Source organism: Dermacentor andersoni, chromosome 1 (genome assembly GCF_023375885.2).
Source record: "Dermacentor andersoni chromosome 1, qqDerAnde1_hic_scaffold, whole genome shotgun sequence".
NCBI lineage: Eukaryota > Metazoa > Arthropoda > Arachnida > Ixodida > Ixodidae > Dermacentor > Dermacentor andersoni.
The window spans coordinates 305,467,636-305,486,944 of record NC_092814.1 but is presented as its reverse complement, the minus strand read 5'-3'; the positions used below and the strand labels follow the sequence as shown (position 1 = coordinate 305,486,944).

At 43.7% G+C, this 19,309-nt stretch overlaps 1 protein-coding gene across 2 annotated transcripts in view; it reads right to left on the bottom strand.

The window, feature by feature from the left end:
- The window catches only part of LOC126547717 (mitochondrial amidoxime reducing component 2-like), a 73,232-nt gene that overhangs the window by 17,014 nt on the left and 36,909 nt on the right, over positions 1–19,309 (bottom strand). For both annotated transcript variants that reach the window (XM_072285188.1, XM_050195676.3), the window contains exons 2-3: positions 18,387–18,656; positions 11,239–11,421 (exon numbers count right to left, since the gene is read on the bottom strand). In XM_072285188.1, coding sequence (XP_072141289.1) covers positions 11,239–11,421; positions 18,387–18,631 — 428 coding nt within the window. In that variant the 5' untranslated portion in view covers positions 18,632–18,656. The remainder of the gene's footprint in view (positions 1–11,238; positions 11,422–18,386; positions 18,657–19,309) is intronic.

Below are 19,309 nucleotides of genomic sequence, written 5' to 3'. Positions count from 1 at the left end.
ATGCATTTGCAAACGTCATTCAAATCCATGGATTACCAGAGAGGTGATTCCTTGTAAGCGCAAAATAAAACAACTCAAAAAGAAAGCTAACAGGAACAGAGCATTTTACTCATCTTAAAGATAATTTATTGACTAAGATTAAGCAAGCTAGACATAACTTTTTTAGCAACTGTGTGGAAAAGTTAATTAAAAGTGACCCTTCAAAATTCTGGCCATTTCTTCGCCAAACTAGAACAGAATTACCGAAAATAAAGGTTGGTGACTGTACACTGATAGACCCTTGTAGCACAGTGAAAAATTTTAATCACTACTTTCAAAGTGTATTTCCGGAGCTTGATGAAACTGAGCATAGCGCACCCGCATGTGATTGTGCACATGAAATTGTAATCACACGTGAAGGTGTTCTGGTGATGGTTTTGAATATCAATGTAAGGAAGGCTAGCGGACCAGGGCCGGTATTTTGTAGCGATGCCTTTTCCGATTCCATGCTTTTTCAGGCTTTTCGCGCTTGGCCAGTGGTCAGAGCGACGGTCTGCCCACATTATCAACGGGATCAGGCGGCCGTGTGTGGTGGATGATAAGAATAGCATAGAATAAGGCATAAGGCATCGCTACAAAATAGCGGCCCAGATGGCATCTCTAATTTATTTTTAAGGCACTATGCTGCACAGATTTTCTAATTTCTTGCGGATATTTTTAGCTTATCACTGAGATCATACGAAATACCATGCGATTGGCGAAAGGCACACATTGTTTCAATACATGAAAAAGGGAGTTGCCTGCTGGTTATTACTATCACCCAGTTTCTATCACTAGTCAATGTTGTAAGCTGTTTGAGCATGTTATTATAAGTTACCAGCAGAAATCCCTTGTTGAACATAAGATACTCTCCGTTTACCAGCATGGTTTTAGGTAAGGTCTGTCTACAGTCATGCAGTTAGTCGCAACAGTTCATAAATTTTTTTTTGTGTTCTTGACATGTCTGGCCAAGTGGATGTTTTTTTCTTGGATTTTTGTAAGGCCTTTGACAATGTGCCTCATAGTAAATTATCGTTGAAGTTGCAGTACATTGGTCTACCGTCCAACACTGTAGGATGGATTGCTGCATATTTTAAAGACAAACAACAATTTGTTCAAGAGCAAAATTATTCATCCAGCATGCCATCAGTTACCTCCAGAGTTCCCCAGGGAAGTGTACTGGGACCATTGTTGTTCTTAATTTATATAAATGATTTAATAGATGTCTTACAGATGATGTTTCAATCAGATTATTTGCAGATGACTGCGTTTTTAAAAAGATCTTGTGCACAGACGACCATAATTGCCTACAGGCAGCTCTCCAGGCAATTCATAGGTGTGTAGAGTGGAGTGGAGCATGGAGCTAAACAGGCAAAAAACTGTTCTACGCGTCACAAGAAAGAAAAATCCCAGCATATTCATGTATCATCTTGGCAGGAGTGCAATTTGAGAACTTGACAAGTATAAGTACTTAGAAATCACCCTTATGAAAAATCTATCATGGTCCATACATATCAAAGACATTTGTAGTTCTGCTTTTCAGAAGTTGTTTTCTTAAAAGAAAGCTTAAAGATGCCCCTGTGAATACAAAGCTTTTAGCATATTGTTACAAGGCAGAAACATCTTTAAAAAACGCGCACAGGTTCGTGCGCACCCCAAGAGGACAACGGCGTATTGGAGAAAAAGACGACAAAATAATGGCACGTGTTTTCGCCGCACATACTCGCATCGTAGGTGGCCATTGTCGGCGTGTACAAGAAGAAGAAGCGAAACGACGCTCGAGAGAGATGAAGAGGGCATTCCTGAGCACCTGTTTAGAACGCGGCAGTCTTTTTTTATTTGGCCCCAGGGCACAAGTTTGCCCACAATAAATAGTTGTGTCTGAACTTTCTTAACTGTTCAATACAATTCTGGTGGAGGTGCTGAGTAATGATTTCCAGCCCAATTCAAGTTGGAAAAAGCAGCCCGGAGCCACGCCATTTCAGACCCAACGAGCTCACGCCTGTCCACCAGTGCACGAGCCGTCGCCTACGTGGTGAGCCGCCCAAGTTTCCCCTTTTGCCAGCGCAAACTATAGTAGCAGCAGCAAATACTGAAATGATATCCCAGACAGCCTCAACCCGCATCGTCGTTGATTAGCCGCAGACGCCCGAGCCTTTTCACGGTGACACCTTCGAAGATGCCGAGGACTGGTTGGAAGGCTTCGAGCGCGTCGCGGACTACAATGGATGGGACAAAAACCGGAAGCTCCGCAACGTTTACTTTGCGTTGCAAGACTGTGTGCGAACGTGGTTTGAAAACCATGAAGCTGTCCTGCGGTTGTGCGATGACTTCCGACGGGAGCCGTTGGCCACGTATCGGAGCACAGACCACCGGGAAAGAGCTGAAGCCGCTTTGCAAGCAAGAAGCCAACGAAACAACAAAAGCGTGGCAATCTATCTCGAAGATATGTCCCGCTTATTCCGCCGGGCCGATCCGAGCACGAGCGAGGACAAGAAGCTTCGGCACCTGATGCGCAGTGTGAGGCAGGAGCTTTTTGCCGGTTTGGTTTGCAGCCCTCCACGTACCGTCGCCGAATTCGCTCCGAGGCGACAATTATGGATCCGGTGGGCAGGTGCACTTCTAGAATCAGAATATGCAGCTTTACATACATCACCAGTTTAATTGTCCTGTCAGAATGCTCAAGGGATTTAATTACTGGAATTGACTTTTTGCAGGCGAACGGTGCAGTAATCAACTTGCAGGAATCCTGTGTGTCGTTTTCAACGAAACACGCCATCGCGACGTTCGAGTGTGAAGAACAATTTGATGCGCTTCAGATTATAGACGATGACGTCTCGATACCCCTAAGATCCAGCATAGCTGTCGCCGTAAGAAGCACCGTATTCAGTGACTATAAAGGAATAGCAGACAGTAACACTGGGCTCTTACTCGAAAAAGGGATCTGCATGGCAAGGGGTCCTGTTCAGCTGCGTGACACGTGTTCGAATGTCTTCCCGACTAATTTTGGAAATGAAGTCCAGCATGTTGCAAAGGGAACCGTCATTGCCAGCCTTAACGATTACGAATAGATTATGGATTTGAACCCTTCCAATGCTGCACTATTGCATTCTGACAACGTAGATTCCATACTCGCATCCATCACCATCGAAGCAGCACTATCACCGAGCGAGAAGCAGCAAATAGAGAACCTTGTACGAGAATTCGCCTCGTGTTTCTCAACGACATCGAAAGTCCAGAGAACATCTATCAAGCACCGCATCATTGCCGATGAAGCTGCGAGGCCTATTTGCCAGCAACCCTACCGAGTGTCACCGAAGCAGAGAGAGATCATCAGAAAACAAGTAGAAGAAATGCTTAGAGAAGACATAATTCAACCATCAATCAGCCCGTGGGCTTCGCCTGTGGTGCTGGTAAAGAAAAAGGATCAGACCTTGCGCTTCTGCTTTTGATTATTGAAAGCTAAACGTCATCACAAAGCGGGATGTCTATCCACTTCCGAGGATCGATGACACCTTCGATAGATTACGGGATGCGAAATTCTTTTCCTCTCTCGACCTCAAAAGCGGATACTGGCAAATAAAGTGGACGAACGAGATCATGAGAAGACAGCATTCGTCACACCAGACGGACTATACGAATTCAAGGTACTTCCGTTCGGCCTCTGATCCGCACCTGCAACCTTTCAGCGGATAATGGACGGTGTGCTCTCCGGGTTAAAGTGGCAGTCCTGTCTGGTTTTTCTTGATGATGTCGCAATTTTTTCTACCACCTTTGTTCAGCATGTAGAAAGACTAAGGACTGTGCTCAAAGATATTAGTTCAGAAGGGCTGACGATAAAGCCACGAAAATGTCACCTCGGCTTCCATGAGCTGCTTTTCCTCAGCCATGTGATTAGCTCCGAAGGCATCTGTCCTGACTCTGAGAAGACCGTAGCAGTAGAAAAGTTTCGTAGACCAACTGATAAAAAGGCCGTTAGGTGATTCCTAGGACTTTGTGCCTACTACAGGCATTTCGTAAAAACTTTTTCGTAGATTGCCGAGCCGTTAACGCGATTAACGAAAAAAGATATGCCTTTCATCTGGCTAAGTGAACATGAAGATGCATTCAATGAGCTACGACAGCGACTTCAAAACCACCTGGTCCTTGCACACTTTGATGAGGAAGCAGAATCAGACATCCACACAGACGCCAGCAATTTAGGACTCGGTGCCGTCCTCGTTCAATGGCAAAACGGAGAGGAAAGAGTGATTGCATACGCTAGTAGCACTCTTTCGAGGGCTGAAACCAACTATTCAGCCACAGAAAAAAATGCCTCGCAGTAATATGGGCCATAGCAAAATTCCGACCATACTTATACGGTAGACTGTTCTGAGCAATCAGCGGCCATCACTCATTGTGCTGGCTTGCAAACCTGAAAGATCCTTCTGGACAACTTGCTAGATGGAGTCTGAGGCTGCAGGAATAAGACATAACGGTCGTGTACAAGTCAGGTCGCAAGCACAGTGACGCTGATTGTTTATCACGTGCGCCGGTCGAATCTGCTCCTGTGAAAGATGGACACGACTTTCCGTTTCTTGGAGCCGTGACCACATCTGAGATGGCCAAACACCAATAGTCTGATGCCGAGTTGCTCCTGCTCATCAGGCACCTCGCGGGACACCCCTTCCATGTTCCGTGAGTTTTCTGCCGGGGATTGTCATCGTATGTGATGAGAAATGGCGTCCTGTACAAAAGAAATTTTGAGCACAGCACAGAGAAATTTCTACCCGTCATTCCTTCAGCTTTGCGATCCGAAATCTTGGAAGCCTGTCACGATAACCCATCAGCAGGACACCTCGGAGTGAGAACGTTCACCCGAATTCATGCTAAGTACTACTGGTCAAAGCTATTGAATTCAGTACAGCATTATGTACGAACACGTCGAGATTGCCAAAGACTCAAAACGCCTCCATTAAAACCCGCAGGCCTCCTTCAACCAATAGAACCCCCAGGAGCCCCGTTCAAATAAGTAGGAATGGACTTGCTCGGTCCCTTTCCAACATCGTCATCAGGGAAACGATGGATTGTAGTAGCGACAGGTTACCTAATCCGATATGCCGAGACATCCTCTCTAATCAGTGCAACGGCCATTGAAGTGGCTGAATTCTTTGTCACCAAGATAGTATTACGACACGGTGCCCCTGCAATTATTATCAGGGACCAAGGCACTTCGTTCACAGCCGGTTTGATGCAATCCATTATGAAACTGCCTCATACCAGCCACAGGAAAACAACTGCCTATCACCCTCAAACAAATGGGCTAACCGAGCGACTGAACAAGACGTGGACCAATATGTTGTCAATTTACGTAGACTTAGAGCACCGTACATGGGACAAGATACTACCCTATGCAACATTCGCCTACAATACCGCATTGCAAGAGATCACTCAAGTAAAGCCATTCCAGCTTGTTTTTGGTCAAACAGTTACCACACCCTTGGATGCAATGCTGCCTGTCAGCGAGAGTGTAGAACAGAACCCCAACATCAGCGACTTTACACAGAGGGCCGAAGAAGCACGTCAGCTGGCGCGAAATCGCATTCAACAAAGGCAGTGCATCGACGGAGACTGATACAACTTGCGGCGAAGAGAAGTTGAGTATGCACCAGGCGACAGAGTATGGGTGTGGACTCCCGTGCAGACGCGCGGCCTGTCCGAAAAGCTTTTGCGCCATTATTTCGGCCCTTACCGAGTGCTTCGCCGCATCAGTTCCTTGAACTACGAAGTTACGCCAGAAGGACAAGTGAGCTCAACACGATGCCGGCGTCACACAGAAACTGTACATGTGGTCAGACTGAAGCCATATTATGACAGGCAGTGAATATTCTACCAAACATCTATTCTGTGCCATATACCACTTTAGTATGGATAACAGCTTGTGAACAATTTCGTCACTTTACGCATCAGGACGATGCGTTTTGGAGGGGGGATAATGATACATGACAGAAACATCTTTAAACAACGCTCGCAGGTTCGTGTACCCCCCAAGAGGACAATGGCGCATTGGAGAAAAAGACGACGAAATAATGGCACATGTTTTCGCCGCCCGCACTCGCATTGTAGGCGGCTGTTTTCAGCGTGTACAAGAAGAAGTGAAGCGACGCTCGAGATAGAGAAAGAAGAAGGCATTCCTGATCTCCTGTTTAGAATGCGGGAGTCTTTTTTTCATTTACCCCCAGGGCACAAGTTAGCCCACAATAAATAGTTGTGTCTAAACTCCCTTAACTGTTCGTTACAATATAATGTATGTGTAAGGTCCAAGTTGGAATATGCATTGGTACTGTGGGATCCCTACATAAAGAAGGACACTGAAAAATTGGAACACATTCAAAGAAAAGCAGTAAAATTTATATACGGTAAATATAGAAGACTAGATTCTCCTTCCTTGCTCATGCAAGAACACCAGATTCCAACGTTACAAATACGCTGGAAAATAAGTCGACTTCTCTTCCTTCATAAACTTGCTTCAGGAAAAATACCGGTAAGGCTTCCAAATTGCACACAGCAGGCTACTACCAGGCAAACAAGGCATACAGCACAACACACATTGGCTCCAATTTTTGCAAAAACAAGCTCCACTAAGAACAGTTTTTTCCCTAAAACAGTGAAAGAATGGAACAAATTACTACTAACCACTTTCAAATCAAACGACTTCCCCACTAAACTGGAATGTATTTTTTTGCAAGCAAATGTGCCTTGAGTCGCAATGCGTTCTCGATTTGTGAACTTCCTTTGCGATAAAAGATCAGAGTTGAAATGGTAGTCTCTGTATTCATGACTTTTTTTTTTTTTCCTGGTAACTTATTTGTAATTTTCAAAAAATGAAGCGCCAACGGTAATGGCACACAAAGAAGGAACAAAAGACAGGACAAGGCGCTTCCTGTCTTTTGTTCCTTCTTTGTGTGCTGTTACCGTTGGCGCTTCATTTTTTGAAAGCTATGCACCAACTAGCCCCACAACGTGTTTTACTTATTTGTAAGCCTATTTGTACTTTTGCACTTCTAACTTTTGTGTTCTGGTTTTCGCCCTTTCTTTTGCTAACTTGACTAGGGTTGGATTAGAGGTAGACCTTTGCGACAATAAAAATAATTATTCTTTGTTATTGTCCCGCCGTGGTGGCTTAGCGGCTTTAGTGTTGCGCTGCTAAGCATGAGGTTTGGCATTGAAATGCGGCTGCATTTCGATTGGAGGCCAATGGATACTGCAGGCCAATTGATTGGCCTGCAGTATGGTTAAGTGAATAAATGAAAATAAAATATTCTCTGGCCTTTAGGTACTTTTGGAGACAGCTTCACTATTGCAAGATTTATCATGACTCGGTACCAGACGTGTATGCATATAACGTCAACGTATTTGGTCCATTCCAAGCACGCTATCTTCACAATTCACCAAGAGCACTGTCGGCTGTATACTTTGACAAATCCAGTGCCGAGTCTCGCGATATCCCGCAAAAGTGAAACCATCTCTGAAAGTTATCGCCCGAGAATACCGCCCCTGTTGAGAGACTTGGCTGCATTTCGGGGTTTGTCCTGAATACAGCCAAACAACATCTTATCACTTGCCCGCCTCCCATATGCAGGAAGCCTTCTCCTGAGCACTAATGAAAAGTGCAGAATGAGCTGGTGCCAGATCAGCCAGGGCTCATGCCTGTTTGTTGTTACCCCACGAAAGTTCACCATACGGGTGAAACTTGTGGTTGCGAGTCTCATCAGTGCAATGCATGAATGGACAAATGATGCCCCTACAGCTACCACACCTCGATTAGAAACGTTCTTACATCTACGGAAACGTGAATCGACAGGCCTCACCAGTCCCGCATAGTAGATTCCTCCTGTATGTGTGGATCCACAACATGGGCGGATATAAGGTAGGGATTCGTTCTGTTGAATTCTATGCCCCTTTTATCATCCAACATTCCTGGCTCGCTGACACCAGTGATAATGCAGGCAGAGTGCTGCTTTGACCACTGACAAAGCACGACAAGGAATGGCATTGGAAAAGAATCGTTACATTCTCCTGGCCATGGATTATGCCGCATTCACGATGCTGTGTGAGCACTGACCCGACAGAAGCAAGAAGAACGAGTCTTACCACAGGAAAGCCCTCCACTTCAATTTGAGCTGATGCAATGCTAAGAACAAAAATGGCACTTCTTTCTTATGCAACAAAGCGAGAATCAAGAAGGCATAGTCTTTTTGAGCAATTTTGCTGCCATCCATATCTCTGAGTTGCTCTGGCAAAGGGCATCTGAAGGCAGATGGCCACCCTAGAAAAACACTGGCTTCATAGATATACTTGTCAACCTCTAACGAGACTCAAGCAGGACAAAGTTTTCACAGGAAGACTGAGACTTGAAGCGATGGACAATTTTGACAAGGAAAGTTGTCCTTGTCAGGAATGAGAATGTGGGGGGAACAGCCACCACTGCTGTAAAATTGGTAATGAAGCCCACACGTAGTGCAAAAGTTGTGGGTTCAGATTCCACCTGCACTAGGTTGTTGTCTTGTCCATTTTTATTTCCTGTTAGCTAATCGTATCCCGAGATTTTAACACAATGCAAAACGACGAGAGGCAGGACGAAGAAAGACACAGACACAGCACTGATTCTGAACTAAAGTTTATTCATCGCAAATTAAAAGGTACAATTAAATTCTCAGATGCCTTTCTTGGCTTCTGTTGGTTTCATATTGTTAGAAATTTACTTGTACAGCAACAAAGAATGAATTTTGGGGTTTTACATGCCAAAACCATGATTTGATTACGAGGCACACCGTAGTGTGGGACTCCCGATTAATTTTGATCACCTGGGGATCTTTAACAAACTCCCAATGCACGGGTGACGGGCGCTTTTACATTTTGCTCTGAAATCTGAAACCTCATGCTTAGCAGCACAACACCAAAGCTGGTAAGCCACCACGGCGGGACAATAAAGAATAATTATTTTTATTGTCACTTAAGAAAACAGTACATGGGCCATGTTTGCCTCTCTCTTCAATTTTCCCTAATTAAAAAAACGTTTGGCACACACCTTCAGGTTCTGGTCACTTGAAAGAATGCATTACAAGTTCTGTGCTAGTAGTGCTGTTTGCGAAGACAATTTTTTATTATAAGTGTGGAGTCAGTTTTTACAGCCCGCAATTGGTTTCGTCTAGTCATCTACTTTTCAAAATGTCTGTTCGTGTCTTGATGTTATTCATTTTTGGAGAAGCTAAATTTCTTGATTTTTTGCAATGTGCCGACACTGCACTTGCACCAGCTTTCTTTATCTGTATCTGTACCCACTTCCTGTATGAGCCGGAGAAGGCTTAGAGTATGAATAAATAAAAAAACCTGTGTTTTTGCCACTGATGACAGGTTGCTACCTGTTATGTACTAGTACTAAAAAACCCTATTGAAAAGCTATCAAAGGTCTTTGTTATTGATAAACCTTTGACGTGTTCCGTGAAAACTTGGAGGCATTTTTTTTACTTGGTTGTAGTTTACCACACCATATTACATTAAGTTTCTGCTAATATGATTACCGTCGGAGCTTTGTTACCCTGTTCTACATTACCATTCTGCTGTGTTCGTGAATGGCTGTTCCCTTTTACATTGTCGGTGGTATAGTACTTACAAACTGGTGTACTGGAAGTGTTGTCGATTTCAAAATATAATCATACTTCATCAATATCTGTCTGGGAGTCTACTTATTACAGTCCAAGAACTTTCTTTTGCATGTGCTGTACTAACAGCTAGGGAAATCACTGCCAACCGGGCTAGCGAGATTGTGATACGCAATGCTGTTGTGCCAAGCATATGCAGATAGCGAGAGTGCTGGGCTCTTTCTCATATTTTTTACATGGCAAAGTCAGCATTTATCGACCATGGCGACAGCGCAATTATGGATCCTTATTACGACCAGTTTAGGTTTCATTTGTACACTGACCAGTAGTCAAAACCAAATTGTTACTTCCAAATCACAAATTGTACGTCGAACTACCCTCGAGTGTGAAGAGTGGGAACAGCCCAGTACTCACTCGTTAGCTGCAGTGCCAGGTGTCGTAATTTTGCCGCTCAAATCACTGGTTAGTCACGCTGATCTTTCTCTGTTGCGACTGTACAAAAACTAAAGCTAAGCTGCAAAAGCAAGCGCACAATAACGAACCGAATTCTCCACGACGGCTTGTAAAAGTCTTAAAACTGATTTCCACAATGAGTTCCATGTGATGCCTTAGAAATTTCTAAATCTCTTTTCTACACACAGTTTTTTTGCAACGTTTCTAAAACCAGATTTCAACCTGCTATAAAATGGATTCAAGCCGGATGTTAGACTAGATATGCAACGTTTTCTACAGTATGAGCTTCTATTCCACGTTTTCTTTCGGACGTTTTCATTGTCTTGGATAAACGGTGAAAAAAACGCCATGTACCCCATTGGTGCTACCTGGGCTGTAGTCAAAAATCACAACCAGACTTAACATGCATCTTTAGAAAAACCCAGAACAAAAGCGTAGACAAAAAAGTAGCAAGACAGTGCTGTCTTGTGTCGCCTTCCCCCCTCATTCTTCACGCTTTTCTAAAGAACCCTTACTAACTTGCTGGAATTTGAACTCTTCTGTAGGCTTCAAATGCTTTAAAACGCTGTTTCAGCCCCATCGAACCAATCGTCAATGAAAGTGCCACCTCCAATTACCTGTCATCACCAATAGCCAAAAAAGAGCCACCTTGTACGAGCGTTGTGCTAGATAAAATAATCTTAGCTGGGGCCTGATCTTAGGTGGCCTTGCACAGTTGGCTAAGCAAAGCGCTTAGAACTTTCCACGTATTCTGTACTGCTACAGCTGTTTTGCCCATTGTGCGAGATTAGTGCAGCAGGAGCTCAATGTGAACAGTGACACACATGATCAAGGTGACATATGTTTTAAGGCAAAGCCTAAATAAAAAAAAAGACGCCTAATATAATTATTTACATTTAGATCAATTAGGATAAGTGATATGCCACATCTTGCAACACAGAATTGACTTATCTTTTTCCCCAGCATTACTGAAATGCAGTTGATAAGAACTGCTGTCCCGTATAAAAATGAGACAGTTGACAGAACTAAATGTGGTCACTGGCAGCTGAAAGGAGCACACGTGACATGTGGATAAACACTTGCCCACTATTCAGCACTAATGTACAACAGGAAAGACACTTGCCTGACAGTGAATGAAGGCACACTCTGTTCGTCCGAGTCATGGAGATGAACTACCAGTGGTGGATACCCATTCACCGTCAGTGTCAACATCAATTTGTTTTCATCAAAGACGACGCTGATCATGCCAAGACGGGGCTCTTCGCGCATTGAAACAAAGTAGTCATCTTTTACAAGGAGCATTTGCCTGAAAGTAAAAGTCACCGTTTCAAAAGGAAGCTACAGGAATAACCTTATGCGGCATTGCACATCATCTTGCAAGCAAAGACGGAGTACCAAGGCACCTTTCTTGTTGACAGAACAATCAGTGGTGTTGAGGCTATATCAAATTATAGAATTCAAGACACATCAAAAGTAGTGGAAACATGTCCAACACAACGTTAACAGCACTCATATCCATTGGCACAGAAACCAGTGGTGCTTAACCCATGAAGAACTCAAAGAAGTCCTCCAAGCCACCTTCCTTAAGTGTCCATGCTTTAAAACATAAATAAAAGAAAGCACTTCAGCCTCCTACAGAGTTCCAAGCTTACTGTGGTCAATGCATAATATGTTTGGTAATTTTTTTTATGGGCATTTACAGGATGCAAGAGGTATTTGAGTGCATGCTGAAGAATTTAGGAATGACAACAATATTTCGGAAAAGATTTGTTCATCTAGAACCTCACTGATACAATTTCTTGGTGCCAACGTTCGCGACTGATAACACAAAAGCGACCCAATACAGCTATGCTCATTTTTACCAGTTCATACATTCCCGGAAAACGTGATCCTCCGGTACCAACTTTCAGTACACCCACACACTGAAATCGTACGATATGTTTTCAGGCAGCTAAATCCCCTGTAAACAAGAAAAGGCGCAAGGCACGCCCGATCAGCAACAGTAGCCGCCTGCCGCAACAGCTTTCCCATTATACTCACCCACCAGTCAAGCATAAAAATGCTGGCACGCACTCAGTTTCCTCTTCCGGTACCAGCAAAACCGGCGGATGGTTCCACACCACAGTCACAGCTATCACTGCTAACCGTATAGCAATAAGCATCGTCACCTATCTGTTCACAGCATGTGGGGCGTAGTGCCATTGGAAAGTGCACTGCACACACTTAATAGGCGATAACCAAAACTCGCCACCATTCTAAGCTGCAGGCAGCACAAAGTGAGCATCATGTTTTGCTCTAGCAACAGCGTAGGCACCATATTCGCATCGTAGGCACCAGCATCGTAGGAGCCCCCCAGCTCAATCTCATTTCAATCTTTCCGTCGCCGTTTTAAAGCACTACAGGAAAACGACAGCTTGCGTCTCGGGTTGGTTGGGCCCACAAGCTCCACGCAAGCCAACATCACCTACCCCAAAGATTTGCACTGGGTGGGCATGTTAAAACTTCCCGCCAAAATGCCCCGCTCAAAGAAGCTGGTGACCCAGACTGAATTTGAGGAGTGCAAACATAAGCCGGCTGAAGCACGAAAACGACAACACGCAACTTAGGTCCCACGAGCTTGGCGTGCGTTGGCATCTCATGCTGCAACGATTCTCGCAACACTTCACGTTACGTAGATATCAACTACAGTTGAGCGTTGAATTTTTTTGTGACTTCAGACCGTGTATCCTCCCGGTTAAAACTGTATTAGTGTATATACTATATAAAACTGTAAAAAGATGTATTTGTTACATTGTTTACATTGGTTCTTTCACTGCTGTTTCCTAAGACTGCTCAATAAAATCGTCTTCAGCCTCAATAAGTGACTGACTTTGGCTCTAATAAGGACTGCATGCTTGGATCAAGTGCTGCGTTTTCATGTTGGCCAGCGCTTCCACAATAGCAGCCTTTAGCCAGCTTTTAAAACTGCATGGCTGTTTATTGGATGCCCTCTCAGTGATGCCCTCCCCCACATAAAGCAGCATAGTAGGTCTAAATTATTAGGAACTAAGATGCCACAGTGAGGGTGATACGGCCATAGCAGTTCATAGCCAGCCACTCTTGGGCTGTGCAGGCGATGTGGGAGGAATAAAATCCACTACTTAGGAGCGACCCCTAATGACTGCATGCACACAAGACCGGACTGATGACTTCGCCACATGAAGCTGGTCTGCCAAGAACATCAATGGCTTTTCAGGGCTCTCACTTATGATGGCCTCCACCTGCTGGAGAAACTAAACAGCCTGAATGACATTGTATCACATGCAGTGCTTGTTTCTCTTGTAGCAGATGACAATTGAGCATGACCTCTTGTCTCACTCCAAAAAGCAGGAGATTTCTCCACAGCTGAGAATGTGGCATTACTCAAATTGCTGCGGCCAGCATGTAAAGTAACTAAGATTGCATGCGGCTTCATATCTTGTGTCAAACTAGAGGCTGCTATGCTAGAAAAAATTTAGGTATGTAACAGAGGGGTCAATGAATAAGAATTGCCTAGATGGACAGATTTAGAACTTAAATGTCCATAGCACACGAAGCAGTGTCCTCAAATGCCTCACCCACCCTATAATTCGAACGACCTGCCAGAATATTATTAATTTGCTCCTCAAGTCCTTTTCTAGAGAAAACGAAAATATATGCAGATTCATATGATGACCCCAACAAGGTGACCAACAGACTACAATTACAGTCTTCAAATAATACAGGAGCATTATCCTTGAAAGGCATCTCACAGATCATGCATAGGCCAGGAAAGGTGTGCAAGTGTGTGTGTATACACACACACGTATATATACCGGGTGTTTCAGCAAACACTTTCAAAAATATTTAAAGGTTGCCTGTGGCAGATAGCACAGTTCTAGTTCATGAGGTGGCCTACTCAAAGACACGGACACAACTAGCAAAAAAATTGAAATGCATAATCGATTAATTAATGAACATCACTGATGAAGTTAACTAATTACCTTATGGCTCATCTTACAACTTGCAAATTCTAGTGGGTGAGACTGCGTGGCATATGCACTTGAAAAAGAATTGTGTGGCTGACACCATTTACAAGATATGGACCATCAAACTTGCAGTAAAAATGCACTGTTCCACTTGCTTAAAGGGACCCTCAAAACGACTTTGACGATTTCGTACCAACATACTGAGTCGTTAGAGTAGGTCCTTCTGATCATCAATTGATGCATGTAAGTACTCCACGTAAAGCGTGTAATTTATTATAAGGTTTTAAAAATGTACATCGCTCCCGATCGCAGCACATCGCTCAGCAAAATTTTAAGCTGCCCCTAATCATTTGACGTAAATTGCCCTAATGACATTAGTAGGGCGAGCTATCTGAATGGCTGTCCAGAGCGCATCGTGGATAATTTTTCCAACTTTATGGTGAGCAAATATTGTTCGCAATAGTTGAAATGTTAGTTAATTTGTTTCTATAAAAATAAAGTAACAGAAAGGGAATGCACAAGAACAATTTCTCCCTACACTTGAGCACTTCCAGCACGCAGCAAGCTTTGTCTCCTTGTGTTACAACGTGCTCCGTTTTGACGAGAGCTCCGCGGTCAGTGCCGGCCAGTCTTTTTGCAAGCACCACGATTCGCCTTTGTTGCGTTGTGGGCTGCAAACATAGCGACTGGCAATATGTCAAGCTGCGACATCGTGTCCCTCTGCAAGGCCATAGACGAGCGGAGTGGCTGCAGCACATCGGACTGTCGCTATCCGATCGGCGCCAGGATTTGCGCGTTTGCGTCCGTCACTTTACACCGGAGAATTACTACCACAATAGAGTTTCACAAGTATGGTATTCGGGCAAACGCAAGCGAAAGGGGACAGGGCCTGGCCGTTTGACCGTGCCGTTTCACGAGGTGAGCAGAAGCGTAAATGTGAATGGTCTGCACAGTGCAGCCACCTGGTGGCACAGAGCTCAACCAAACAACATTGTAGCAGTAACAAAATGTATTCTTCATTGCTGCTGGTGTAAACTTTTCACTGGAGTGTAATCATTAACACATTGTTTTTGTAAATGTTTAAAATGTTTTACACTTGGTTCGAGCAATATTGGCTCTTTGTTTGGCTGGTTAAGCTCTGCGCCAAAATCTGGCTGGACCGTACAGACCGATCAGGCCGCTCACGTATGTCTACGCTAAATTTCCTTCATCAGCTTGAGTTTATGCCTCTACCCTTCTGTCAAAACACCCAGCTCGCCTGTGGTTACCGAAATACCAGGCACATTCGACGCTGCGACAGAATGCTCGCAACACACGCTGCTTTGATAGCTCTCGCTTGGGGTCGACTGCGAAGCAGCTGGCGGAGAGTTTGGAGAGGCTTCACGTGCGCGCTCCTAGAGAAACGGAAGTAGACGACATGACATGCCATCATGATGCAGACCCAGTGAAGGCGGAGCTTAGCCCCGATCATTCGGAGAAAGAGTTGAGAAAATGCGTGGCTATGGAGGAGGATAACTTGTAATCGTCTGTAGCTCTCTTAATATGAGACACTTCACACAAATTGTGGTGCAAATGATTAACATTAGCTGTACCCTACACATCTACAAAATTTGTCCAAACAGTTTCAAGGGCCCTTTAACAAAATGTTTTATGCACTGAAGCACAAAATTAACTGCAATGCCAATGCATTTCTCCACAAAGTTCAGGTATTAATATCTCAAAACTGGTGTCATCCCGAGAATTTGTTCCAAGTGGATCTGCCTTCAAACTTGTTGGCCTTGTTGGCCTCATCAGAGTTGTTTTACTCGAGGCCCATATGAAACTGCATAATTTTCTTTTTTTAAGGTCATATCCACACTAACGAGGAAAGTGGCCATAATCCTTTTACTGACATACAATGCTCAAACATGTGGCCCTGTCTCTCTATTACAAGAACGCTATTCAACAGAAGCTGCCCACCACAACAGGTATGTATGTGCAACATTGATACACCCAAATATCAAACCTCCTATTAAAATAAAAAGGAACGCTTACTCCACTTTTCCCAACCGCTCTGCACTTATCTTTCAGTCACTGTCACGAAGGACTTGTTTAATGAACAGAAACAGTGGCATTTACAGTAGTGTGGGTGTGGTTAACTCTTCCTACATTCAGCTTACCACTGCATGGTGTTGTTTCCTCGACAAATGCCGCAGCTTGCAGCAGATGTCAAACAGATTGTCAAAACAAAAAAAGAGTATGTTACCTTGGCCTTAAACTACTACTGATGAGCAACACAAAAAAATTTAGTCACGGTAACTTGCATACAACCATGTTTACAACTTAAATGAGTTCAGACAATAACCGTTTAATTATGCCCACCCCAACACAGTTTCTGGTAAGACACTTGTAAAGAAAACCTCTAATAGCAGAAAACAGGAATATGTGCAAATAAAATGCTGCACTTTCTTTTCAAGGTACACTCTAGCCAAATTGCTTAACAACCAAATTATCATAACAAACGAGTAATTATTTTTTCTGAAAGATGTACACAAGCAGTAAATGAAAAGAGCAGTATTCAGGCACATAAGTTAAGAATAAGCACCCATAAAAAATGTATAGTATAGTAAAGAAAAATAAATAGACCAAAGTAATGTAAAATGAATTGGCAATATGACTATATAAAATATAATGCCAATATGACCAAAATTTATTGCACTGCACATTATTCCACTCTGTCCTATTTATTATGCTTTTAATGCTTTCTCTAGCAGCCTACCCTGCAGCATAGATCTGTATTTAAATAAAAGCATGGAGACCCTTTTCATGTATAAATTGCAATAGCAGCTTAACAAACTTATCGTCCATGAACAAAGGCCTATAAATGTGTGCAGGATGAGCTGACAGCTCAGCAGCCATAAAAATCCCCTCTCGAGAAGCTCTCAGTCTCGGGCAGAATCTGAACAGGCAGTGAATGTCCACTGTAGACAATGGAGCAACACACACTGGACAGTTCACGCGGTCATCATGTGCTAATATACACATTCCACAAAACACAAAAGCTGTGCCTCCTGGCTGTTTCAGCGCTTGCACAAAAATTGCACAGAATTAAACACTGCAAGCAATAGGCAACACATAAGCAGTACATTCACAAAGACAAAAAATACAAGACAGTGAAAACCTAGGCTGCACTTCATATTTTTTTAACAAACTTTGTATGAAAACATTAAGACATCAAAGGAGTACTGACATGACATTTTCGACTCTCCATTTTTCTTTCCTTGAAATAAGGACCCTAGACCTCAATACGCTAGAAGAAGCACCAGAAAACCTCAGAGTACCCTAAATAATTTATTATAATGGCTCTTTCCCTTTCTTCCTCCATGAATGAGTAGTTCCATTAAAATATTTTTTAGGAACCTACGAATACACAAAATAATGTCACCGTTCAACCATCAACTGAAATGTTTTTAGCCGCTGGATTACACTTGTAAAATTTCTGCATCGAGCAATACCACTCTAAAAGAAACTGCTTTTGCAATAAATTGAAAAGCTATACCCAAACTACACACACAGGTTTACACACACACAACTAAACAAATGACTAAGACCCTGAGAAAGATACAGGATTCAGTTTGCAGCTGGGTACTTCCAAGGCCAGGCAACTTCCAAGCAACACTATGTCATGCACTTTAATCTACATACCTCGCCACCATTCAAACTTCTCCACAATAGATGGATGTTCATACTTTACCATGTACACACCGACACATTAAGATACTGTTGTCAGTGCACATTGAAAATCATGCCCACATGCTATTTATGAGACCTCACAATACTTATAAACAAAATGAAGCAGGTTACTGTCGAACCTCGTTAAAACAAAGTCACATTCGACACAAAAATATTTTTGTTGTATCCAATATTCCCTATAAGCTCATGCACTTAGATCGGCTTTAATAAAATTTACTATCAGGTCTTTCCAAAGTAAACGCAAGTGTATTATGGCTCCGATAGGCAAGCAACGGTCTCCTGCAGATTTTGATGGCTCATCAGCGACTTGCCATGTCAATATGTGGCACCAGCACAAAAAAAAAAAAAATTTATATGCACTGGCTTGGAGTCATCACTAATATACAATAAGGTGACTGGTGTTATCACCCAAGATCAGCATGTTTGTTTGCCGGTTGTATGTCACTGAAGTGTGTCATGTGTCACTTGAAGTTGCTTTTGCCGAGTACAGCCGCCAACCGAAAACAGATCGGCAACAGCTCAGCAACAGAGCTTCAATGCATGGAATAATCACCTGTCCTTGAGCCCCTTGTAGACTGGCCCAGCCACAGTGCAGTCAGCATATGGCACCTCTATGCCAGCAAGGGACTTGATAGGGTAGATGGTGATGTTGACCAAACGAGCCACGGGCACAAAGTTGCTGGCGGCAGCCTTGCGCTTGAGCCAAATGTAAGATGCCGCTGCGACCGCCCCGCCCACAACTGTGGCTGTGAAGGCAATGGTGCCAAGATGGGGTGCTCTCAGGATTGAAGATGCCATGACCAAGTTTCTTCAAAAGCAGAACCTGCATACACCTTCATGTCAGCACAAATGGCTGTGTGAAATCTCACTGGGGCATGTCTTCATACTTTCATCATCATCATCATCAGCGTGGTTACGCCCACTGCAGGGCAAAGGCCTCTCCCATACTTCTTCAACTACCCCAGTCATGTACTAATTGTGGCCACGTTGTCCCTGCAAGCTTCTTAATGTCATCCGCCCACCTAACTTTCCGCCGCCCCCTGCTACGCTTCCCTTCCCTTGGAATCCAGTCCGTAACCCTTAATGACCATCGGTAATCTTCCCTCCTCATTACATGTCCTGCCCATGCCCATTTCTTTTTCTTGATTTCAACTAAGATATCATTAACCCGCGTTTGTTCCCTCACCCATTCTGCTCTTTTCTTATCCCTTAATGTTACACCCATCATTCTTCTTTCCATAGCTCGTTGCGTCGTCCTCAATTTAAGCAGAACCCTTTTCGTAAGCCTTCAGGTTTCTTCCCCATACGCGAGTACTGGTAAGACACAGCTGTTAAATACTTTTCTCTTGAGGGATAGTGGCAACCTGCTGTTCATGATTTGAGAATGCCTGCCAAACGCACCCCAGCCCGTTCTTATTCTTCTGATTATTTCAGTCTCATGATCCGGATCTGTGGTCACTACCTGTCCTAAATAGA